Genomic DNA, 27000 nt, shown 5'->3' with positions numbered 1-27000 from the left:
CACCACCACCATATCTACCCCTGGCAGCCTGTTTCAGGCACCGACCCCTCTACATTTAAAAAAAAATTGCCCCACACATTTTCTTTAAACTTTCTCCCTCCTATATTAAATGCTTGCCCTCTATTACTTGCAGGCTATATCAGGGGTCCCCAACCTTTGTTGCATTGCGAACCGGTTTAATATTGAGAATATTCTTGCGGACCAGCTGACCAGGGAGGGGTGGGGGTAGGGTTGCCAACGGACAAGAGTAGCAGTCAAATTCGTTGTGTTTACCCCGAGGAAAAACTACAATGACCATGAAGCCTTGCGCGGGTACCTGTGTGCGCATGCATGTACCTGCTGATTTTTTTTTTCCCTACAAATCGTTTTTGGCGACTCTGTTCGGGGGTGAGGTGTTAATCACGACCGGAATATAGGTGATAAGTGGCTAATACACTCAATTTCATTTCCAAAAGGGATTATCTAATGAATTTAATATTAAACACACAGCGCATATTTTCCTTGCATGAATATAGTGATAAGTCAATTATCAGGGGAGGACAGGGGAGCTTGAAGTAAGTGTTGAATGAACTTCCAGTAGAAGTGGTAGAGGCAGGTTCGATATTATCATTTAATGAAAAATTGGATAGGTATATGAACAGGAAAGGAATGGAGGGTTGTGGGCTGAGTGCAGGTCGGTGGGACTAGGTGAGAGTAGCGTTCGGCATGGACTAGAAGGGTATTTGTTTCTGTGCTGTAATTGTTATATGGTCATATAAGTCACTTATAAGTCAATAGCATCATAACATTTTAAGTAACGTTTGGATATTAAACACACAGTGCATATTTTCCCTGTATGAACATATAAAATCATTGCAACACACCAATATCGCTGAATCAGTGGGAGCCCTGGGTTTGTTTCCCTGCAACAAGACAGTCCTATCGAGGGGTGATAGGAGACAGCGATACTTGAAGGGGGTTCCTTATGTCCAGTCTATTCCGCAATTTAGTTTTCATTGCATTCATTGCAGAAAGCTCCGCTTCACAGCGATATGTTGGAAATGGAAGCAACGTTTTCAGTGCTTTCGTGGCTATCTCAGGATATTTAGCCTTGACTTTGATCCAGAATGCCAGCAGAGATGTTATGTCAAACATACTTTTCAGCCCGCCGTCATTTGCAAGCTCGAGGATTTGATCTCCTTCCTGTGCTGATATGGATGACACGCGGGTAATGACCTCGCGTGTGTTCAAGCTCAACAGTGGGCGTGACAGGGAATGAGGAAAGGTGCAGCTGACTTCTATCGCTAAATCGTATCGTTTCCTCGTAGCCTGGTAGCACATGCTGTGCAGCCCGGTACCAGTCCGCGGCCCAGTGGTTGGGGACCACTGGGATATGTAATGGGACAGTTGAGGAACAGTGGAGGACTTTCCAAGAGCCTTTTCACAGTGCTCAACTAAAGTATATTCCAATCAGAAGCAAGGACAGTGATGGTGGGGAAAGCCAGCCTTGGATAACTAGGGACATAAAGGAAGGTTCATGCATGCAAAGGTCACCAAGAGTAATGGGAAACTGGAATATTGGGAAAGCTATAAAAAGCAAGCACACAACTAAGCAAGCAATAAGAAAATGGAAGATAGATTATGGAAGTAAATTAGCACAAAATATTAAAAGAAAATTGTAAAATCTCTTCCACATATAAAACAGAGAAAGAGTGCCTAAAGTGAACGTAGGGCCTTGGAAGTTTAAGAAGGGGAAATTAGTATTGGGTTGCATGGAATTGGTTGAGACTTTGAATAACTATTTTGCACAATCTTCATGGTGGAGGACATGTCTAACAGGCCAAAGAGATGATGCTATGGAAGGTGAGGATCTTGATATGATCGTTATCATTGAAGTAGTAATGCTGAGAAAACTAGCGGGCCTAAAGGTGGAACTGTCGCCTGGAACTGATGGGATGCATCCCAGGGCACTGACAGAAATGGCAGGCATTATTGTGGAGGTGTTTCTGATGATTTATCAAAATTCTGTGGACCCTGAACTGGTTCTAGCAGATTGGAAATGTCATGCCACTGTTTAAAATGAAAGGATGTAGGCAAAAGGCAAATAACTATAGGCCATTTAGCTTAACATCTGTAGTTGGGCAAATGCTTGAAGCTACAGTTAAAGCAAAATAATGAGCCATCCAGATAGAAGTGGTTTCATCAGGCTGATATGAGATGGATTCATGATGGACAGGTCCTGTTGGACAAAGTTACAGAAGTTCTTTGAGGATATAGTGAGTTTATTTGGTATAAGGGAGCAGGTGGATGTTATATACTTGGATTTCCTGAAGACGTTCAATAAGGTGCTGCATAAAACGCTTATCCTTAGTTGGGGGATAGGGTATTGTTTAGCCATTGGGGGCAGAGAGTTGGGTGTTTCTAGATTGGCAATCTGGTGAGCAGAGTACTGTAGAGGATGGTGCTGGCCCCACAATTGTTCACGAATATGTATTCAGTGGCCACTTTATTAGGTACAGGAACTGGGTGAGGTCTTCTGCTGCTGTAGCCCATCCACTTCAAGGTTCAACATATTACAAGTTACTGTTGCTCTCCTGTAAGCTTGAGCCAGTCTGGCCATTCTTCTCTGATCTCTCATTAACAAGACATTCATTTTTGCCCAGAGAATTGCCAGACACTGGATGTTTTTTATTGCTTTTTGCACCATTTTCTGTAAACTCTGGACACTGTTGTGCATGAGAATCCCAGGAATTCAGGAGTTTCTGAGATAATCTACCCTATCTGGCACCAACAAACATTGCATGGTCAAATTCACTTAGATCTGATTTCTTCCCCATTCTGATGTTTGGTCTGAAAAACAACTGAACCTCTTGACCATGTCTGCATGCTTTTATGTATTGCATTTCTGCCACATGATTAGCTGTTTAGATATTTGCATTATTGAGCAGGTGTACCTAATAAAGTGGCCATTGTGTAAATTGACAATTTGGAAGAGGGGACTGGGTGTTGTGTATCTCAGTAGTGTCTAGTGTCTCTAAGTTTGCTGATGACACTAATTTCAATGGAAAATCAAATCGTGCAGAGGATGCAGAAAGACTGCAGAGAGATATAGATAAGTGAATGTGAGGTCATTCATTTTAGAAGGTAGAATAGAAAATCAGGCTATTATTTGAATGGTGAAAGATTGCAGCATGCTCTTGGGCAGAGGGATTTGGCAGTGCTTCTGCATGAATTGCAAATGTTTGGTTTGCAGATGCAAGAAGGCAAATGGAATGTCGACCTTTATTGCTTGAAGATTTGTATTCAGGAGAACTATAACCTATGCTGCTGGAATTGGAACTCTGTTAAAAATAAGAGTATTTTTTTCTTTCTCCCAGGAGTCTGCATTATCGCCAGAAACCTCTGATCCTGCCTCAGTAGAGTAGATGTCACCCATTGGGCAGTACTGTGGCACAGCTGGTAGAGCTCATTGGGCGGTACTGTGGCACAGCTGGTAGAGCTCATTGGGCAGTACTGTGGCACAGCTGGTAGAGCTGCCTCTTAAGCCAAAAGTCATAGGAGCAGAATTAGGCCATTTGGTCCATCGAGTCTGCTCTGCCATTCCATCATGGCTGATCCTTTTTTCCCCTCCTCTGCCCCACTCCCCGGCTTTCTCCCTGTAACCTTTGATGCCGTGTCCAATCTAGAACCTATCAATCTCTGCCTTAAGTACACCCAATGACCTGGCCTCCACAGCTCCCTGTGGTAACAAATTCCACAAATTCACCACTCTCTGGCTAAAGAAATTTTTCAGCATCTCTGTTTTGAATGGACACGCCTCTATCCTGAGGCTGGGCCCTCTTGTCCTAGACTCTCCCACCATGGGAAATATCCTTTCTATATCTACTCTGTCTAGGCCTTTCAACATTCGAAAGGTTTCAATGAGATCCCCCCCACCCCAGATCTTTCTGAATTCCAGCGAGTAGAGACCCAGAGCCCTCAAATGTTCCTCATAAGATAACCCTTTCATTCCTGGAATCCTCCTCTTCACAGCAATCTGGATTCAATTTTGACCTCTGGTCCTGCTGCCTGTGTGGAATTTGCATGGTGACCCTATGGGATTCTCCTGGGAGCTCCTCTTCCCTTTTTGTTTTCTAAAATTAGTAGACAAGGTTTTAATCCCATTATTAAACATACATTAAGAATATGGTTTCAGTTTCGTAGATTTTTTGAGTTAAATAATTTTATTCTTTCTAGTAATATCCATCTCAATTATTTTTTAAACCATCAATTTTGGATAAGGCCTTTTTAATTTGGAAAGCCAAGGGAATAATAACTTTTTCAAATTTGTTTGTAGGGGACTGTTTAATGTTTTTTTCTCAATTAGTGGATAAATATGATTTATCTAGTGTACACTGTTTTAGATATTTACAAATTAAGTATTTTTTTACGTGTTTTGTTGCCAAATTACCCTTCTGCTTATCCACCTAATATGACAGGCGCTCTCCTTCAGTTTAAACCATCTCAAAAAGGGTTGATAACTATAATCTATAATCAGTTATTGAACTCACGAATGATATCTAATGATAAAATTAAACGCGCTTGGGAATCGGAATTTCAAGAGTCATTTTCAGATAATCAATGGAGTAAAATTTTTCATTTGGTTAACAACTCATCTATTTGTGCCCATCATTTCTTGATATAGTTCAATGTAGTGCATCGGGCCCATATGTCAAAGGATAAACTAGCGCGTATTTTCTCCATTATCAATCCTATTTGTGACAGATGTAATACTGAGCTGGCCACTTTAACTCATATGTATTGGTCTTGTATAAAGCTAGATAACTTTTGGAGAGATGTTTTTAAAACACTATTAAAAGTTTTGGATCTGGATCTACAACCTAATTTGCTTACAGCAATTTTTGGGATTATCCCTTCGGACGCAGGAAATATTCCTGTTTCTGCTCAATGTATGATAGCCTTTTCGACCTTACTGGCTAGGAGAGCCATTGTATTGAAGTGGAAGGATTCTAATCCACCTACGGTCTTTTATTGGCTCTCCTCCATTATGTCCTGTTTAAGTTTAGAGAAAATAAGTCGGACATTTGATACATCCTTTAAATTTGAGCAAATCTGGTGACCTTTTATCCAATATTTTCATTTAATTTGATTTATTACTCTTTCTATCTTTTCTTTTCGAAGTTTTAGATTTGCTCAGAAAGTCTTTCTTTCTTTTTTTTGGTCCTATCCTCAAAATGGACTGCCCAGTCCCTTTTTTTTGTTTTTTGTTTTTTTATATATAGTATAGTGGGTTTTTTTTTCTCTTCATTTAAAACTTAATGTTTTTTCTTTTTTTTCCATAAACTGATGAGAGGACAATTGCTATTTTCAGTTTTTTAAATTATGATTTTATACTAGTTTAACAATATGATTTTGACAATGTCTATCTTAATCTTGGTTTGTATTGTTACTGATATATATATATTTGAGATAATTCTCCTCTTGATTATATTTATGCTCCTTTTAAACCAATAAAAAGATTAATAAAGAAAGGACATGCAGATGGCCATTGTCTCTTGCCCCTGCTGCGTTAGAGGCGGGTAGAATCTGGAGGAAATTGACAGGTTTCTGCCTGGCCCTAACCAACCTGGACAAAAAAGACATGTATGTTCGAATGCTGTTCATAGACTTCAGTTCAGATTCAACACAATCATTCCTCAGAAACTGATTGGAAAGCTGAGCCTACTGGGCCTGAACACCTCCCTCTGCAGCTGGATCCTAGACTTCCTGACTGGGAGACCTCAGTTAGTCTGGATTAGAAGCAGCATCTCCAACACCATCACATTGAGCACAGGCCCCCCCAGGGCTGTGTGCTCAGTCCACTGCTGTTCACTCTGCTGACCCACGACTGTGCTGCAAAATACAGCTCGAACCACATCATCAAGTTCGCTGATGACTCGACCATGGTGGGTCTCATCAGCAAGAACGATGAGTCAGCATACAGAGAGGAGGTACAGCGGCTAATGGACTGGTTCAGAGCCAACAACCTGTCTCTGAATGTGAACAAAACAAAAGAGATGGTTGTTGACTTCGGGAGGACACGGAGCGACCACTCTCCGCTGAACATCGATGACTCCTCCGTAGAAATCGTTAAGAGCACCAAATTTCTTGGTGTTCACCTGGCGGAGACTCTCACCTGGTTCCTCAACACCGGCTCCATAGCAAAGAAAGCCCAGCAGCGTTTCTACTTTCTGCGAAGGCTGAGAAAAGTCCATCTTCCACTCCTCATCCTCATCACATTCTACAGAGGTTGTATTGAGAGCATCCTGAGCAGCTGCATCACTGCCTGGTTCAGAAATTGCACCATCTCGGATCGCAAGACCCTGCAGCGGATAGTGAAGTCAGCTGAGAAGGTCATTGGGGTCTCTCTTCTCACCATTACAGACATTTACACCACACACTACATCTGTAAAGCAAACAGCATTATGAAGGACCCCACACACCCCTCATACAAACTCTTCTCCCTCCTGCCATCTGGCAAAAGGCACCGAAGTATTCGGGCTCTCACGACCAGACTCTGTAACAGTTTCTTCCCCCAAGACATCAGACTCTTCAATACTCGGAGCCTGGACTGACACCAACCTACTGCCCTCTACTGTGCCTATTGTCTTGTTTATTGTTTATTGTAATGCGTGAACTGTTTTGTGCACTTTATGCAGTCCTGGGTAGGTCTGTAGTCTAGTGTAGTTTTGTGTTGCTCTTTTACGTAGTTCAGTGTAGTTTTTGTATTGTTCATGTAGCACCATGGTCCTGAAAAAGTCTCGTTTTTGCTGTGTACTGTACCATCAGTTATGGTCGAAATGACAATATAAGTGACTTGAGAATGTGGGGAGAATAAAAGTGGATGGTATAAGATTAGTGTAGGCAGGTGGCTTATGGTGCTGAGGGGCAGAAAGGCCTTTTTCTGTTCTGTGCGACTCTTTGTCCTAAATGCTCCTCCTACATTTTTAGAATTTTTCAAGATTTAATGCTGATTTGGATCAGATTGTGTACCCTTTTGGTGTTTTGTGATATTGTGTGGGTACCTTGCTGCATGTGAAGAAACACTGTCTTGAATAGCACGCTAGGGTAGTGGTTAACACAACACTTTACAGGCAATCCAGGTTCAATTCCCACCACTGCCTGTAAGGAGTTTGTACATTCTCCCCATGCCCGCATGGGTTTCCTACGGGTATTCCGGTTTCCTCCTACAGTCCAAAGACTTGTGAGTTAATAGTAAGTTGTCCTGTGTTTAGGCTAGGGTTGAATTGGGAGTTGCTGGGCAGCTGAGTTCGAAGGGCTAGAAGGGCCTATTCCACAGTGTGTCTCAATAACTAAATAAACTACAGCAGATATATTTTACTTGAAAGTGGTATGAGAGGGATGAATAATAACTTGGATGTTGCAGAACAAAGGCAACCTAATGTTGGTTATATATATTTTTTAAAAAAGTGATCAATACTTGTCCATCCTGAATTGCCCTTGAGCAAGTATGATGAGCTGCTGCCTTGAACTGCTCATGCCCAGTGCAGTGACTGGCTGATTGTGGAGAAGCTCATGGAAGTTGGGGAATTCGGAGGCAGAGAACAGTGATGTCCTGAAACATTTTAATAGATTGAAGATAGTAGTATTGACAGTCTTGAGGGGCACATGAAGGTGGATAAATCCCTGGTGTACCCTAGGTAGTTGTGGGCAGGAACGGAAGAAATTGCTGGGGCCCTGGCAGAGAACTCTGGATCTGATGGCGGTGTGGAGTTTGCACATTGATTCTATGGGATACCCCTGTGTGATCTCATTTCCTTCTACCTCCCAAGGATGTGCAGAATAAAGTTCAAAGTAAACTTATTATCAAAGTACATACAGTATATGTCACCATTTACAACCCTGCGATTTGTTTTCTTGTGGGCATTCACAGTAAATACAAAGAAACACCACAGAATTAATGAAATTAACAGGTGTTGTACCAGAAGACTGGAGGGTGGCTAATATGCTTTTATTTAAGAGGAACTGCAAGGACAAGTGCGCGAACTACAGGCTGGTGAGCCTAACATCAGTGGTGGGAAATTCTGAAGATCAGGACCTACCAGCAGTTAGATCAGGATTGGACATCATGGCCATATGTGGCAAATGGTGTCAAATTTATCAAAATTATTAATTAATTAAAGTTTTTCTAAGATGACCAAGAGGATTGACGAGGCCAGGGCAATAAATGTTATTGGACTTTAATTTTGACTAGGTAGACTGGTCTGAAAGATGAGATCACATGGGATCCAGCATGAACTGGCCAGTTAGATACGAAATTATCTTGGTTGTAGGAGGCAGAGGTTGGGGCATAGGTCAGACTGAAGCCCTGTTGCCAGCCGTATGTGTGCAAGTAGCTTGATTAATAAATTTGTGGATGACACCAAAATTAATGGCATGGTAGACAGTGAAGGAAGGTTAAGTTTACAACTGGATATAGATCATCTTGAAGACTGGGCAAAGGGTTGGCAGATGGAATTAACTCAGATGAGGCAGGACTTGCACTGTAAGTGACAGGGCCCTGGGTGTATTGTGGAACAGAAAAACCTAGCAGTAGCAGTGCATAGTTCTCTGAGACTTGTGAGACCAGCTGCAGATGCCAAACTTAATGTTTTTTCTTTCAACTTTCTGATATTTCTTCTGATCTTCAAGAGATCAAAGGGAATGCAATTACATTTTGAACAGGCTAACAAAGGTTTTATTTTTAACTGTCTAAATGTTAAAAAAATTCTTCTGCATTAAAAAGAATTCTTTATGTCGATCAAACTGATCTGAAAAACAGCCTCTGGCAGGTTGGCCCAACAGGAAAGGTACCATCCACAGTTATAATGTATCATTAAATAGAATAGGTTGCCTGTCCTCTGAGAACCTCATTGTTAGAAGCTAACCCGAGTTCATGGAGAACAAAGGCAGTGAGAAACAAAGGCATTATGTCTGTGGTTATAAACATTAGGTCAATGGCATTATGGAGAGTTCCCCTTTCCTTTCTACAGCGCCAAGTGGGGTAAGTACCGTTTCTTGTGTGGGGAAGGGGAAGGGGTGCAAAATTGTTTCTGACAGTGGCCAGCTGACTCACTATGTGTGGTTCCTCCCTCATAATTTTGAGAATCAATTTGAAGCTGAGATCAACTGAAGTTGGTAATCCTTGGTGAATCAGCAGGGAATGGTGCTGATAGTAATGCTTCCCTCAATGGACAAGTAAAACTGCAAGCCTTAATTCACTGTTGTCATATTTTGTATCTGTTGCTTTATGCTCTGGGATGAAGCACCTGGAAATTCAAAATCCTATGAATTCTGAACGGAGTCAGCTGCTGATTCCTTTTCATCAGTTCTCTCCAAATTTCCCATGTTTTGCTCCTTCTGCAACAGAGTTCACTCTGGGACTCCCTACAAATACTGAGATATTCCCTGGAATCTGCAGTGTCAATTGTCTGGTGGAAGCCTTGTTATTCTCCAGCAAGATCCATTAGTGCGTGAAGATAGAAATACGAGGGGTGATTGATAAGTTTGCGGCCTAAGGTAGGAGGAGTCAATTTTAGAAAACCTAGCACATTTATTTTGCAACATAGTCCCCTCCTACATTTACACATTTAGTCCAGCAGTCGTGGAGCATACGGATCCCTTCTTTGTAGAAATCGGTGTCTTGGACCTCCAGAAAGTGGTCCACAGCAGGGGTGATTGATAATTTCATGGCCTAAGGTAGAAGGAAATGAGTTATTAACTTCAAACTTTCTGCAGAATCACTCAAAGAGTTGAACTGCACGTGCATGTAACAGGAGCTGTATAACTCATCTCCTTCTACCGTAGGCCATGAACGTATCAATCACCCCTGCTGTGGACACTTTCTGGAGGTCCAAGACTCACATGCTCCACAACCGCTAGACTAAGTGTGTAAATGTAGGAGGGGACTATGTTGAAAAATAAATGTGCTAGGTTTTCTAAAATTGACTCCTTCTACCTTAGGCCTCAAACTTATCAATCACTCCTTGTATGAGTACACAGAAGTTAAAATGCCAAAGCACATTCCTCAGCAGCTGCTCATGCATGTATTATTTTGCCTTTAGATAAAAATCTGATTTTCTTAAACTCTAAGATCTTGTGGAGTCCGCCCATAGTATGCTTCTCAACTAAGATTAGTAGAGATTGGTGTAAAAAGCTACGATTTAAAGAACTATAGTCTACCCCAGGCTTCCGATAATTCAGCAAACTGGAAGAATGGCATACTGACAGGTAAAAGGACTGATGCCTCATCAAACCGGGTTCACTCCCAACCTCTGGTACACCTGTGTGGAGCTTGCACCAAGTGGATTTCCCCTGGAACTTCCGGTTTCCTCCCATCTCCCAAAGATGTGTGGGCTGGCGGGTTCATTGGGCAACGTAAATTGCCTCTGGGTGGATGGTCGAACCTTGGGGTAGTTTTCAGGAGAACAACAAAAATGGGATTGTGTAGAATTGGTGTAAATCAGCCCATGCAGATCAGCATGGGCATGGTGATCAGCAAGAATGGCCTTTTTCCATTTTGTATGACTGTAAAACTTCACAATGTGTGCTTGAAACACATCTTAAATGGATTCTTCCACCCTTCAGGCAAGCTTTTACTTTACAGTGTCAACATCTTCTGTCACAGTAACTCATTTGACCTGGGCTCATCATGCCAGATAACCCTTGTCTTAGCTATCACCCCGCCCCCACACACTTTTAAAAAAAAAAAATCTTTCCCAGTTCTGATGAAAGGTCCGGAGCCTGCAACTAGCTTTGTGTCTTTCTCTACAGCTGCTTCCTGACCTGCTGGCTGTTTCCAGCACTTTGTTTTTATTTCCGATTTCCAGTGTCTATAGTTTGTTTTTTATTTTCTTTTAATATCTGTGCTGTGGGTTGGTGTCAGCTTTCATTGTGAAGTCCGCTGGAATATTTACCATGGAAACCATAGAAACTACAGCACAGAAACAGGCCTTTTGGCCCTTCTTGGCTGTGCCGAACCATTTTCTGCCTAGTCCCACTGACCTGCACACGGACCATATCCCTCCATACACCTCCCATCCATGTATCTGTCCAATTTACTCTTAAATGTTAAAAAAGAACCCGCATTTACCACCTCGTCTGGCAGCTCATTCCATACTCCCACCACTCTCTGTGTGAAGAAGCCTCCCCTAATGTTCCCTTTAAACTTTTCCCCCCTCACCCTAAACCCATGTCCTCTGGTTTTTTTCTCCCCTTGCCTCAGTGGAAAAAGCCTGCTTGCATTTACTCTATCTATACCCATCATAATTTTATATAACTCTATCAAATCTCCCCTCATTCTTCTATGCTCCAGGGAATAAAGTCCCAACCTGTTCAACCTTTCTCTGTAACTGAGTTTCTCAAGTCCCGGCAACATCCTTGTAAACCTTCTCTGCACTCTTTCAACCTTATTTATATCCTTCCTGTAATTTGGTGACCAAAACTGAACACAATACTCCAGATTCGGCCTCACCAATGCCTTATACAACCTCATCATAACATTCCAGATCTTATACTCAATACTTTGATTAATAAAGGCCAATGTACCAAAAGCTCTCTTTATGACCCTATCTACCCGTGATGCCACTTTTAGGGAATTTTGTATCTGTATTCCCAGATCCCTCTGTTCCACTGCACTCCTCAGTGCCTTACCATTAACCCGGTATGTTCTACGTTGGTTTGTCCTTCCAACGTGCAATACCTCACACTTGTCAGTATTAGACTCCATCTGCCATTTTTTAGCCCATTTTTCCAGCTGGTCCAAGTCCCTCTGCAGGCTCTGAAAACCTTCCTCCCTGTCTACTACACCTCCAATCTTTGTATCATCAGCAAACTTGCTGATCCAATTTACCACATTATCATCCAGATCATTGATATAGATGACAAATAACAATAGACCCAGCACTGATCCCTGTGGCACACCACTAGTCACAGGCCTCCACTCAGAGAAGCAATTCTCTACCACCACTCTCTGGCTTCTTCCATCGAGCCAATGTCTAATCCAATTTACCACCTCTCCATGTATACCTAGCGACTGAATTTTCCTAACTAACCTCCCATGCGGGACCTTGCATTGACAATTTCTTTGTATTTCCTCACAAGTTGTTGCTGCTACTTAAAAGAATTTTTCATCCGGATTTTTTCTCCAACTTGCCTCTCCTTGTCTCATTGATGGAACATCATGGGCCGAAGCTTTCTGTTCCATAATTGCTTGTGAAGGAGTCCATTTTGGCCTGTTGGACCTGTGTCGTTGTTATGTGAGGCCCATAGGGTTAGATATTGTACCACAGATCCAACCCAAGGGGCAACATGCATATGACTGCACATACTTGGCCTTTCCTGTGAGATCACCTGCTAATATGCCGAGTGGGTTAGGTGAATCTCTGTGTTCTTGCCTCTCAAGCATCTGTGATCATTGCTACATTGCCAACTGTGCCTCCAGCTGCCAAGATCTCCTCTGTATTGTTTCTCCTCCATAAACTTTGTCCCTTTGGCCAGGTTTGCTATGTCTTTACATGGCCTGGGGCTTGACATTGCACTTGTGAAGTGCCCTTAGATGATTACCTACACTAAAGATGCCATGTTAATCCTAGTTGGTTCAAATTCAAGTTTGTTGTCAAATGCACAAGTGTATGTTTGCGGAGGTGCAGTGGAAAACTTGCAGAGGCCTCACAGGCACACAGCATTGTATAAGCAACATTCATGAGAAAAACATAAATTAAACACAAGTCAACACAACTTTTACAATAAAAAAACACAATTAGATGATAATTAGAACAACAACAAAGTCCAGTTTAAAGCAAAATGATCAAAGTAGTCATAGTGTTGCTCAACTGTAGTGATAAAGGTCGTGCCGACTGGTTCAAGAACTGAATGGCTGAAGGGAGGTAGCTGCTTTTGAACCTATTGGTATGGGACTTAAGGCTTTATCTCCTGCTTGATGGTAGCTGCGAGAAGATTGCATGACAGGATGGTGGGGATCTTTGTTCATGGATCTTGCCTTCTTAAGGTATTGACTCCTGTAGATATTATTGCTGGTGGGGAAGAATATGCCTGTGGTACATTGGCGAGCGTCTACTGCTCTTTGTAGCTTCTTGTGTTCCTATACATTTAAGTTGCTGTAGCAAATCAGGATACTTTCAGATGAACACATGTACAAGTTTCAATTGCAAAAATACTCTTCCCTACAGGATGCTGGACCTGCTTTGAGGTATTGACCGTGCAAGCATTGAAAGAATTAAATTTAATGTGTTTTTAAGCTGATTCTTTATGTCAGCTCATTTCAGAAGGTTGTTTGTTTCAGGGTTTTGCTGTGTGCTATCCTTCTGGTGGGAACCACATGCAGATCAGCTGATCATTGCTACTGAAGATAAATCTTTCTGGTGCTTTTCACAGTGAAATCAGCTAAAAGGACTTTGCATGATTAAATTTATATATCTATCTTGCACTCCAGTTATTATTATATTTGATCCTTTCCTCAGACAATGTGCTTCTTCATAGCCTCTGCACCGCTTAAGGAGCATTTAAAAATAATTGCCTATTTCGACAAGCTGGATTACTTAGGGCCCTTGAGACCTTGATCAGTCCTCAAATATAAACCTTTTTATTGAACCATTTCCATAAAAGTAAGCACAAGTAAAATTGCAGCTTTGTTCTCATGCAAGCACCCATATTGTAATCTTTTGTGATTGAGTTTAACTTGTTGACCCCTAATTCTATGTACCAAATGCATGGTGGCAACATCAGACAACACGAGTTCTTTTGTTCTCAACACCATATATATGGTTAACTAGTTTCCCAAAAGGAAATGCTGCAGAATTTACTTACTTAAACCCATCACCCCTAATGGTGCACAGGCCTCCTCGACAGCAGCTCGACAGAATCCTCTGTCCTGGGACAATCTTTCAAGTTGTCCCAAAGTGTAGGCCATCTCTCCTTCTTGGCAAAGATCCTTCCTGTCACGGACCGAGGTCTTTAGAGCCTCTGTAGCTCTGGGTTTTTACGGGATAGAGTTACTAAGCTCCAGGAAATCTGGTTCTTCAATCGTTGTGGTAAATGTGTTTCTTCAGTATAGTTACTTGAAATCTCAATCAGGGTTTTGATAACAAAGATATGAGAAGTATTTCTGCCAGCCAAAAATAGTGCTGACTCACCAAGAGGAGGAAAGTAAAACACACCACTCAAGCATTTATTTATGTTTCTCTTTTGGCTCAGGATTGACCGTAAAATATCCGATAGTCAAACAAACTATAAACTGGATGAAGCCCAGGAAATAATGAATGAGCTGAGAACAATCAAGAAATCAATTACTTTAGGAGAAAAGGAAAGGCAGGACCTTATTCAGGTAAGACTTTTCACATTGTACAATGTCAAAATTAGTAATACCCAGGCACATAAGCTAATTATAAAGCATGATTGCAAATCCTGCTTCCTGCTATAGCAATTTGTGAATTAGGGTCCAACTTGCTATTTTAAAATTCCAAGCTGGTTTTTTTTTTTTGAAAAATAAGTCGTCATAAAAAGCATAATAAACACAAGAGGTTCTGCAGATGCTGGAAATGCAGAGAACACTCACAAAATGCTGGAGCAAATGCAGGTGATGCATTCCTGTGGAAATAAATAAAGAGTTGGTGTTTCGGGCCATTCCCTTCATCAGGACTGGAAAGCAAATGGGAAGATGCCAAAATAGAAAGGTGGTGGTGGGGACAGGTTTGGGAGGAGGAGGCGAGAATACGATGGATGAAACCAGGTGGGTGGGAAAGGTAAAGGACTGAAAAAGAAAGAATCTGATGGGAGAGGAGATTGGACCATGGGAGAAATTTAAAAAAAAGAACATTGGGGTAGGTGATAGGCAGGCTATAGTGGGGAATAGAGGAAGGATTAGGGTTCTCAGTCCTGACTGCCTCATTTTTGCCATGGATGTCCAGTCCCTATACATTACTAACCCCCCACCCCATCAAGAAGGCCTTAAAGCTTCAGTCACAACACGCTCGAAGAACTCAGCAGGTCGGGCAGCATCCGTGGAAAAGAACAGTCAATGTTTCGGGCCGGAACCCTTCGTCAGGACTGAAGAGGGAGGGGGCAGGGGCCCTATAAAGAAGGTGGGGGGAGGGTGGGAAGGAGAAGGCTGGTAGGTTCCAGGTGAAAATCCAGTAAGGGGAAGGATAAAGGGGTGACGGAGGGGAAGCAGGGAGGTGATAGGCAGGAAAGGTGAAGAAGGAATAGGGGGAAGCACAATGGGTAGTAGAAGGAGGCGGAACCATGAGGGAGGTGGTAGGCAGCTGGGGGAGGGGGCAGAGTGACATAGGGATAGGGGAAGGTAGGGGGAGGGAATTACCGGAAGTTGGAGAATTCTATGTTCATACCAAGGGGCTGGAGACTACCCAGATGGTAAATGAGGTGTTGAAAGGCCTTAAAGTTTTCTGCTTTCTTGACAATAGACCCAGCCAGTTCCCCTCTGACCCACCCACTCTCCATCTGGCAGAACTGGTCCTTGTCCTCATCAATTTCTCCTTCAGCTCCTCCCACTTTGTGCAGACTCAAGGGGTAGCCCTGGGCACTGAGCTTCACCTGCCTTTTCGTTGGTTACATGGAACAGTCCATGATCCAAGCCTTCCCTGGTAATGGTCCCCAATTCCTTCTGCACTACATTGACAGCTGTATTGATGCTGGTTCATGTACCCATGGTGAGCACATCAATTTAATCAACTTTGCCTCCCACCTCTTCCCCTCCACCTCTTCCCCTCCACCTCTTCCCACCCCCCTCCACCTCTTCCCACCCCCCTCCACCTCTTCCCACCCCCCTCCACCTCTTCCCACCCCCCTCCACCTCTTCCCACCCCCCTCCACCTCTTCCCACCCCCCTCCACCTCTTCCCACCCCCCTCCACCTCTTCCCACCCCCCTCCACCTCTTCCCACCCCCCTCCACCTCTTCCCACCCCCCTCCACCTCTTCACCCTTCCCCACCTCCCTTCTCCCTCCTTTGCTGCCCTATCTGGCTTCATCTATCACATTCTAGCTTGTCCACATCTCCCCTCCCCACCTTTTTATTCTGGCATCTTCCCCCTTGCTTTCCAGTCCTGACGAAGAGACTCAGCCCAAAGCGTCGTCTGTTTATGCATTTCCATAGATGTTGCCTGCCTTTCTAATAGTGCTCTTATCCTGATCATGAACATTCTATATGAAAATGACCTTATCTAATTATTCATGAATTCAGTATTTTAAGGTGAGAAATTGCACTATGAAAGAAGGAATAAACTTTTGGGGTATGCCTGGAACACACCAGAGATTCCACAGACACTGGAAATCCCTGAGCAACATGCACAAAATTTTGCAGGAGCTCAGCAAATCATGCGGCATCTATGGAAGGGAATAAATAGTCAACATTTTGAGCTGAGACACCTCACTAGGACTTGACAGGAAGGCTGCAGAAGCAGAATAAGGAGGTTTTTTTTGATGCAGCTGTTGAAGAAATGTGACAACAAATATCTTAAATCTGTTATTGTTTGGTTTATTGTTGCATGATCTTTAGCTGTAATAAAAACACTGGACATCTTGGCGTTCTGCATCAGTAAGCTGTGGGCTGCCTGAAGTATTGTTCGTGTATCCTCAGAGTGAGAGCCTGCGGGGTGCCGGGTTATCTCAATGCAAAAGGAAGTTCATTCATCCCATTCCAGGACTCAGCAAAGCAAGCCCATCAATCCACTTCCCTCTTTCTTTCCTGTACTCCTGCAACTTGTGGTCTCTCTCACGATCATTCAAACCCCCTTTCTGATTCTGGGACAATGCCCCGAGGAACTCCTGAAGTGATGTACTGTGTCTGGGCTAACTGATATGCAAAAACCACAACCACCTGCCTTTGTATGACTCCATCCACTGGAGTGTTCTCCTCACGGTGCCACTAACTTCAGCTTTGCTAGAGCCCCATGATGCCACACTCAGATAGATTCTGCTTTGACGACAAGTCACTGTCACTTCACCTGCAGAATTTGTGTCCTTGGTCCACATTTGGACCAAGGCAGTGAAGAGATGTGGATGAAATGTTAAATTAGTTATCAGTAAGTAGAATAGCGGAGAACAAGCCCTACATGATGGTGCTTTTGATGATGGCTTTCAGCATTTTGCTGATGTTTGAGCACAGTCAGATTGGGTGGTAATTACTGTAAGTGGTTTGGATTTGCCTGCTTTGTGTGGACAGGGCACACCTGAGCAATCTTTTGCATGTTGGGTGGATGCCAACATTGTAGTGGTGCTGGAACAGCTTTGCTGTAGAGCACAGGTGTTCATTTCCATGGTGTGAGTGTTGCCTTGTTCTGTAGCCTTTGCTGCATCCATAACTACTTAACATCACATGGCCTGAACCGAATGACTTGAAGATCGGCAGTTGTGATGGTGGGAATGTCAGAAGAGAGCCAAGATGAGCTGTCCTCTCAGCACCTTCAGTGCTGATGGTCCACAGAGCCTCATGGATACACACTTTTGGGAATCCAGATCTAAGTCCAACCCCTTTAGCACTTCCATAGTGCCACCCAACATAATAGAAAGGGAAGACTGGATTTTGACCACTGCACAATCCTCTGAAGACTTTTCTACCAATGTCATCCTGTCCAGGTGCATCTGCCACAGGTAGACTGAGGAGGACAAGGTCAAGTAGATTAATCCCTTGTACTGGTTCATTTGGAGCCTGCTTTTGACCCAGTCTGGCAGCCAATTGCTTTAGAAAGCACCAAGTGATATTTAGTCTAAAAACAGTGACTAGGAAGATCTTACTTAACTCTTACAGTAGTTCTGTTTGGCATAATGGTTATGGTAATGAGCTCCATTTGAAAGGAATGAACATCATCCTGTTTTTTTTTCCAAAAGAACAATGACTTAGGCTACGTCCACACTAGGCCGGATAATTTTGAAAACAAAGCTTTTTCTCTTCATTTTCACCCTCTGTCCACACTAAAACGGCGTCTTCATTCCCCGAAAATGGAGATTTTCAGAAACAGTCTCCAGAGTGAATAAATCTGAAAACGCCTAATATCTGTTTGCAGTGTGTACGGGGTAACCGGATCTTTTTAAAACCGCTGTCATGACGTGCTGGAACAATGGCAGCAGCACCGCATTTCATTGTTTTATTGTTATTAATTATTATTACTACTTTATTGTCGCCAAACAACTGATACTAGAGCGTACAATCATCACAGCAATATTTGATTCTGCGCTTCGCAGAACCTAATAATTTCAGAACAGATGGCAACGAGACTGAAGCCAGAAGAGTTAGAAATGTACTTACCAAATACTTTGACCCATAGCTTACTGAATAAATAAGTATACTCACTTTGCCCTGTTTTCTGTCCTTGCTTGTATGAAGGTAAGGACAGAAAATGCCCTCTGCCACCTCCAGTTTAAAATCCATGCGGAATATTTTGGAGGATCAAGAACCAAGGTGGTTTACCTATTTATGCAAGTACTTCTCTGACAACAGATGTGTAGCAGCCTAATGTAACATTTTTGGAAATACAAGATAACACTGATGCAGACATGTTTTCATACATCTAACAAGGTGCTTTATTAATCCAACAGAGTTGGTCAGTTTTTCAATGTTTGTCGTCAGCTGGGTCATACTGTCCGTGAACTCCCTGTCGGTTGCCTCTATAGGCTCCAGTATTTGTTTTATTTTTAGTTTTAAGTCCTCCTGCGCGACAGCCAAGAGCAATTCCTTTTAACTTGTTCTACTCCATAACTGGACAAACGCATACCACTTATACCATTTCCTCTTCGCTTGTTTTCTGTGTGTTCTGCGCATGCCCAGTAGAGGAGAATCGCCCAAATATCCGTCTAATGTGGACAGATATTTTGAAAAACACTTAATGGGGACGCCTGTCATTTTTACCCGAAACCAGCGTTTTCAAAATTATCCGGCGTGGTGTAGACGTAGCCTCAGGCTCTTAAGACTGGGACTTACTGGCAGAATATTATGAACCTAGTCTTAACATCAGCAGATATATAGAACAGAATTCTGACTCATTTTCCTTTAATTGTACTGTGGGATATAATAAGGTCTTATTTCTATTACAAATGCTATGTTTTGAGACATTCGTCACCACCCTCCTGTAATGGTAAAGTGGTGAAATTGATAAAGCTGGCTAATTGACTCACACCAGAACTTAATCAACAGAGGATCAAAGGCCATATACTCCTTGCCGACAGATAAATGTACTAGAACCATATATCTTCATACATTGATGTTTTAAAGTCCTGAATTGACAGTTTACCGTATCTTCTTGGTGCAAGATATCTTCATCAATTCTTCTGAAGTAAAATGTGGTGTAACATTCGTAAAATGCTGTATTGCAGGAGTGATTGACATGTTGTACAATAGTTGTGCCTGAAAAGAAGGCCAAATCTATAATTCTGTTGAATCAAGAGGATAAAAGCGATGAATGGAGAAGCTGTATGAAATTATCGAGATAGTTAAATATGTGATTCAGCTATGCCCAGAATATTGAGCGACTTTCCAGCCAGTTGTAACTGCGTATGGTGTACACACCTTTGTTTGACCTCAGAGCTGGAAACCTGTGGACTGCAATGCTCAGCTAGCAGCATCTACAGGGCATCCAGCCAGGCAGAAGACTCCCACTGTTAGAGCTCCATTGCACAGGAAGCTCAGTTTCCCAATGGCGATGCACAATCACTAGCAAGTCTACCTACAGTTGGGTGCAGGTCTGAGTGGGTGACCTGCCTCGATGAGTTCGCAAATGTGATGTGGGCATATGTAGAGAGGTTCCATTCCTGACCATAGAAATCCAGTAGAAGTCAATCTCACTTTAAAACTGGTTTGAGGCCATTCAGGAAGCAATGTAAGGATTGTTGATGTGAAATGTCAGCTAGTTTTCTGGAGTAATTTCAGCATTTTCTGGTCCAATTTCATAAGTTTTTTTTATAGTGGGTTATGTACTGTCTTATGACACACAAGAAGGACTTCGGGTATGTACCTGCTCCCAACTGAGTAATCCTATCAAACCTATCCCCCCTCCTTGTAATGTCCTGTTGATGTGCAACTTGATACCCTTCATGTGCAACTTGATATCCATCATGTGCCCACCAACACCCTATGTAGTATTTTGTCATTTATCTGCATTAAGGAGCCAACTATCCTGCCAGCATGTCCTTGGAATATGGGAGGAAAACGAAATGGCCAAAGAAAGCATTCAATACACAATAGGTGCAAGAGTAGTCCATTCAGCCCTTCGAGCCAGCACCACCAGTCACTGTGATCATGGCTGACCATCGGCAATCAGTACCCTTTTCCTGCCTTCTCCCCATATCCCTTCACTCTGCTATCCTTAAGAGCTCTATCTAACTCTTTCTTGAAAGAATCCAGAGAATTGGCCTCCACTGCCTTCTGAGGCAGAGCATTCCACAGAACCACAACCCTCTGTGTGAAAAAGTTTTTCCTCACCTCCATTCTAAATTGTCTACCCCTTATTCTTAAACTGTGGCCTCTGGTTCTGGACTCCCCCAACATCGGGAACATGTTTCCTGCCTCTAGCGTGTCCAATCCCTTAATAATCTTATATGTTTCAATCAGATCCCCTCTCATCCTTCTAAATTCCAGTGTATACCCCAGTTGCTCCAATCTTTCGACATATGACAGTCCTGCCATCCCAGGAATTAACTTCATGAACCTACGCTGCACTCCCTCAATAGCTAGAATGTCCTTCCTCAAATTCGGAGACCAAAACTGTACACAATACTCCAGGTGTGGTCTCACCAGGGCCCTGTACAAGTACAGAAGGACCTCTTTGCTCCTATACTCAACTCCCCTTGTTATGAAGGCCAACATGCCATTAGCTTTCTTCACTGCCTGCTGTACCTGCATGCTTACTTTCAGTGACTGATGAACAAGGACACCTAGATCTCGTTGTACTTCCCCTTTTCTTAACTTGACACCATTCAGATAGTAATCTGCCTTTAACCTCACATTTATCCACGTTAAACTGCATCTGCCATGCATCTGCCCACTCACCCAACCTGTCCAAGTCACCCTGCATTCTCATAACGTCCTCCTCACATTTCACACTGCCATCCAGCTTTGTGTCATCTGCAAATTTGATAATGTTACTTTTAATCCCTTCATCTAAATCAGTAATGTATATTGTAAATAGCTGCGTTCCCAGCACCGAGCCTTGCGGTACCCCATTCATTTATAAGGAGACAGTGGCCACAGTGAAGACTGAACTAGGACCTTGGCTGTAGCAGTAACTGCTGCACTCTTGTACTGGCCCTAATTTTGAACTTGCTTCTGGGCAGGTTGTGGATCAACTCAAAATGTTCTGGTTGTTACAGATTTCAGTGTGGTAAAGGTATTGTGTGTTTGCATCACAACGGGGTAAATGATAACGAGCTAGAGATGAGTCGTGAATGACATTGTGATTGAGTTGCTAACTTCTGTTCCAGTGTTTCAATATTATCCAGTATTCAATGGCATCAGTCGAGAACACAGATTTGAGGTCGCTGGCATAGAAAGTAAAAGGGAACAGAAGAAAAAGTTACCCTGTTGAATCCAACATGATCTGGAATGTCTTCTGACAGCTTTTGGATTCAGTAGAAAAAAGATAAAAGAATTCTGGTGAAAGAATTGGGAAATAAAACTGATTTAACAGTTTTGACTCAGGACTGATTCAGGGGCAGTTATTACCCTTCAACCATCAGGCTCTAAACCAGTGTGGATAACTTCACTCACCTCAACTCTGAACTGATTTCAAACCTATAGACTTGCTTACAAGGACTCTACAACTCATGTTCGCTCTATGTATGTGTCTGTCTATCTTTCTATCTATCTATTTATTTTTATGTATGTGTTTATTTGCACAGTTTTTTGTGTATCGGTTGTTTGTCTTTGTTAGTGTGTAGTTTTTCATTGATTTTGTTGTATTTTTTGTTCTACCATGACTGCCTGCAAGGAAGTGAATCTCAAGGTAGTATATGGTTACATATACATACTTTGATAATAAATTGACTTTGAACTTTGTACTTTGAACAGTTCTTTCAATGAGCTGGCGCAGGCACAATGGATTGAATGGCATCCTTTGTTGGATAATACTGGTATAAGAGAATATGTGAGCACTTGGCTATATTTGTTAGTGGCACGTCCCAAGGATCTTGTTACAATTGAGGCAGTGATTGTCATTTGCTCAAAGAATCAATTGGATTATTTCTTATTTATTATTAGGCATTTTTTTTGTGATTAAAAGGGCATTTTGGTAGGTATTTCCTTCATTCTGAACGTGACACTTTCATTTTATGAGATGACATACCACTCCATTTGCCAAAAATAACAATATCCTTCTGCACAAGCCTCTCCACTTTTATTCCTGCCCTTGCAGAAGGGAGAGGTGGGGCCTAGCACCTAGTAGCCACAGTCACCACACACAGCCTGTGCTGATACATAAATTAAAGCAATTACCCAACATTACTCTCTATGTAGTATCTTCTTTTTCTCATATTTGCAGCGTTTTCTTAGAGTATAGGTGAAAGCCATTTGGCCCACCAAAGCTCCTGTAGCATACCCATCAGTCCCATTCCCTACTCCCTCAGCCATTTGTAAGTGAGAAGCAATGGACAGGACGGGAATCAACAGTGTCTCGGGCATCATCCTCATAGTTAGTGACACAGCTCTCAGAGTCCATTATTTTATCATAGAAGGCCATTGGCCCATTCAGTCTGAGCCAACCCTCACAGCACAGAAAGTAGAGTACAGCAGGCTCTTACACCCCTGAAGGCTGTGCTGAATGTAAGCCAAAGTAAACTAAATCTCTGCAGTCACTCAATTCCATCTCCCACTTATTTCCTGAACCTCACATACCCATGAATTCCCAACCTTCTATCTTCCCTCCCCAATTCCCTTACCACCAATAGTAGTCTACAGGAGCCAGTTAGCAAGATCCTCATTCTGATGTTTGGTCTAACCTATAAGACTGTGCACAGATTTAGTGCTCAACATGTTTAAATAAAATTGTTGAGATTTCTCATTTCAAATGTGAAATTGAAGTGGTTCCTTTAAGTGTTTGCTTGTCAGTTGACATGCTCGTACCAAGTTAAGAACTGTATTTCTTTTGTGCTTCTTTTCAGAGCCTGTCCAGGCTAACAGATGAGTTCAGGAGTAGCTGTTACATTGAGAACTCATTACAGGACCTCCAGACGAACACAGGCCTCTCCTCTGACTGCTTATCACGGCAGTACCGCGAAGCAGGTTCGCAGACAGACATCATCGGAGAGGTATGTTTTTGAAAGGCTTCAACCTATCTATAAACTTTTTAGCCAACAGTGTTGTGATTCAGTGTATGCTGATAAAATCCATGCTGGCTGTGCACTCACAGAAAGCAAAATTAAAAATCTGTGTGTCTGATTCCCATTAGGAGCCACTGGAGAAGATTGACCAAAGTCATTTTCATTTGGTTGTTAGATAATTTGCATCTGAGTGCAGCCTAACAATAGAAGAGTTCTACATCACCATTATCTTCTTGTGAAAATCCATTTTGGCATGAACTAAGTTAAAATTTATATCTGTTAAAACTTACAAAGCCTAGATAAGAGTCCGTGGGGGTGAGAGCATCATTGTTACTGTGATAGAAATCTAAAGAACTGGTCGACAATAATGCTGCAAGCATCAGTTTGTTGTAGTATGAACAAAGTTACCAGAGAGGCACTGAAGCTGGTGGATACAGAAGTGGTTTGTTCAACAAAATGAGATGCTCTTGGAGGAAGAGGCCTGTTTGACCCAATATTCTATGCTAAAGATCAAAGCTAGCTTCAGGGCAATTCTATAGTTACAATGCTTCCTTTGAATTACATATAATTTTCAACCTTCCTTCTTTGCACCCACACTCCAGACACCCAAAATGGTTGTTAATCAGCAATGTCGGTTTTCAATTAACTGGTGTCTACAGTTCCAGGAAAACTATTGTCCAGTTCTGCATTTTAAATTTAATCTACAATCCACATTCAGGTCGAAAGCCCTAACACAGTTCAAATCCCACTCTGGAATTTTTGGGAATTTTAATTCAGTCTTTAAAATATGGAGCTAAAATTCCAACAATAAAGTTCAAAAACTCAACCAGTTGTTTGATTTCTTTTTTGGGAAGGGAGCCTGTCATCTTCACTGGTCTGTCCTATTTGACTCTGGTCTCACAAAATGTTGCCTTGAAGAGCTAGGAGGATGCTCTCACACTAATCCTGCAGATTATCATGCACTAATTACAATTGTGCTATTATTCTACAGCCAAATAAGATTGTATTGAAAGGTATTGCAAGAGTGCTTGAGGCATAGATACTCCAAGAACAGCTCCCCTTAGATATATAATCTCAGGTTAACATGATATGGAGTAATTTCTTCTTTCTTAGGATCATGAATCTTTGACAGACTGTACTTATAAAACTATATACTCAGTGACCACTTTATTAGGTACAAGAGCTACCTAATAATGTGGCCACTGAGTGTATTTCTATACGTTTGTGGTCTTTTACTGTTTTACCCTATCCATTTCAAGGTTCACTGTGTTGTGTGTTCAGAGATGCTCTCCTGCATACCACTGTTGTATTGCATGATTATTTGAGTTATTGTCACCTTCCTGTCAGCTTGAACTAATTTGACTCTGACCTCTATCATTAAAAAAGTGTTTTTGCTCACAGAACTGCTAATCACTGAATGTCTCTTTTTTTGTTTATTACACTATTATCTGTAAACTCTGGAGACTGTTGTGCGTGAAAATTCCAGGAGATTAGCAGTTCCTGAGATACTCAAACCACCCCGTCTGGCACCAACAATCATTCCATGGTCAAAGTCACTTTGATCACATTTTTTCGTCATTCTGTTGTTTAGCCTGAATAACCACTGAAACTCCTGACCACGTCTGCATGCTTTTATGCTTTGAGTGATTGATGATTGGCTGCTTAGATATTTACATTATTGAGCAGATATACCTAGTAAAGGGGACACGGAGTGTATATGCTGAGCTATAAAGGTCACAAAGATTGATGCAGACTTTTGGTCAATAGGGAAATCGAAGTATGTGGGATGGGCAAGAAAGTAGACGAAATCCAAGAAAATAGCTAAATAGTCAACTGTTAAGCGGTAGGGGAAGTTCAAGGGCTAATTTAATTGGCAATTTCTGGTACTCTTGCTCTTTGCTATAGGATGCATTTGGCAAATTTACCTACGGTATCACTTCTCCAAGTTGTAAGGTCTACACTTCTTCGGGTTTGCACATATAGAAAAGTTGCTCTCTTGATATCAGTATGCAGCATTTGCAAAAGTTAGTTATATGTAATGCCAGGAATACATTGTCTAAACTGCCATATTGCACATCTGGATCATAAGTCCCGAATACCACAGACTCAATTTATTTGAGAAATATGAAGGCTTGGATAGCTGTCCGTGAAGGGAAATGGACTGGTCATTTCTCATGGTCCTGTAAATGGAACAAGAAGCTGAGGAAGGGCAAGAAAGCATTTGAAGTGACTTGTTGCATAAGGGAATGCAGTTGAAGATTAGAAGAGAGTAGTGACTCAACAGTGGTGTGGATTGCTTGGTCAATCCTATTCAATTACTCTACGAGAGTTTCAATGTAATGGTAATTTATTCATTCAAATTGTTATTGATCATCAAACTAGAAGCCAATTTTTAGGAACAATTTAGTCAATTTGAAAGATGGCATGATACATAGAAGATGTGTATTTTATACTGGTGACTGATTTTTATTTTGGTTTATTTCTCTGCTGCTTGTTGCCTTGTACCAACTCATTTGCTGAGTTCTGATATAATAATTATTTTCATCAGTATAATACTTGAGTCATTGACCATTAATTCTCTACCCCTGATCATATCCTGGAATTTAGGCAATCAGTGGGCAAGATTTGTCTAATTTATCTAAATGGGAAAAGAATTGCTTCATGCCTGGGTAAATGATTGACAATCCATAGCTGTATCTATAGTTGCCTATATGCAACTGATGAATAAAATATAATTGATCTTTTCCATGCTACTCAACTGTGTAATTTGGTTTAGATGCATTCAAATCCCACTGTTCATTTAAGAAGGGAAAGCATCCTTTCCAAATGCTCATCCTCTTGGTTTTATATAAAATACTCTATATACCCACCACAGCCTAACTTTGAGACCAAAGCATTAACACAAAGAGTGCAGTTTCTTGCGACTATGTATTGATATATTGATCACCTCTGCACACTATAGAAAGTGCATATGTTTGTTTTGATAGTAATGCTAAATGGTTCCAGAAGGGCAGATGTTACAATTAATTAAATTCAGAGATTTTAGGCATTTTGACTTTGGATCTTAGATTTACCAATGCTTGACCTTGGATAAATTTAATGTATCCTTTACAGTTTTCATGTGGTGGGAGATCCAAGCTAGCTGACAAAGTTCGACTTAGTTGGCAGTATGAAGAAGCCAAGAAGAGGTATGTAACATTAAATATCTTCCAGAACAATCTTTGCCTATTGTCTCTCAATTCAGTGTTTACTTAACATACTATCCTACTAAGTTGTATTTTTAACAAAGATGTTGTCACATATTTGCTAACTTTCTAGTTCCGTGCAATGATTTGCAAGGCAGTTAGTACACTGAGCTCAGTCCCACTGCATTCTAGATTGGGGGTTTCCAACCTTTTTTTAATGCTATAGATCTCTACCATTAACCCTGGGATCTGTGTCCCTCGGTTGGGAATCCTGTTCTAGATGGACCCTGACAAAAGAGAGAGCTGACCATTTCATCCTGTAGCTTGTGAAGGACCAATGTAGAATATTGGTTTTGAGCTTGTCAAACTTTTCACAATTCCTGTGAGTTTTGTCTTCAAGACACAAGCATCATGTCAGGGATGTAGCTCAGGACTGCTATAGTAAAATTCACTCCACGATATCACTGGACCTTAATTTTAGGTAGTTTTCTTGCTGCTCCTATCTATTAAAACAGG

At 41.8% G+C, this 27000-nt stretch overlaps 1 protein-coding gene across 1 annotated transcript in view; it reads left to right on the top strand.

Moving 5' to 3' along the window:
* The window catches only part of wwc3 (WWC family member 3), a 242686-nt gene that overhangs the window by 163254 nt on the left and 52432 nt on the right, over window positions 1–27000 (top strand). The window contains exons 6-8 of the mRNA XM_063051088.1: window positions 14233–14362; window positions 23141–23287; window positions 26414–26487. Coding sequence (XP_062907158.1) covers window positions 14233–14362; window positions 23141–23287; window positions 26414–26487 — 351 coding nt within the window. The remainder of the gene's footprint in view (window positions 1–14232; window positions 14363–23140; window positions 23288–26413; window positions 26488–27000) is intronic.

This window comes from Mobula hypostoma, chromosome 6, assembly GCF_963921235.1.
Source record: "Mobula hypostoma chromosome 6, sMobHyp1.1, whole genome shotgun sequence".
Lineage (NCBI taxonomy): Eukaryota > Metazoa > Chordata > Chondrichthyes > Myliobatiformes > Myliobatidae > Mobula > Mobula hypostoma.
Note: the sequence above shows the minus strand (reverse complement) of the source record. Positions and strands in the feature narration are given on the sequence as shown.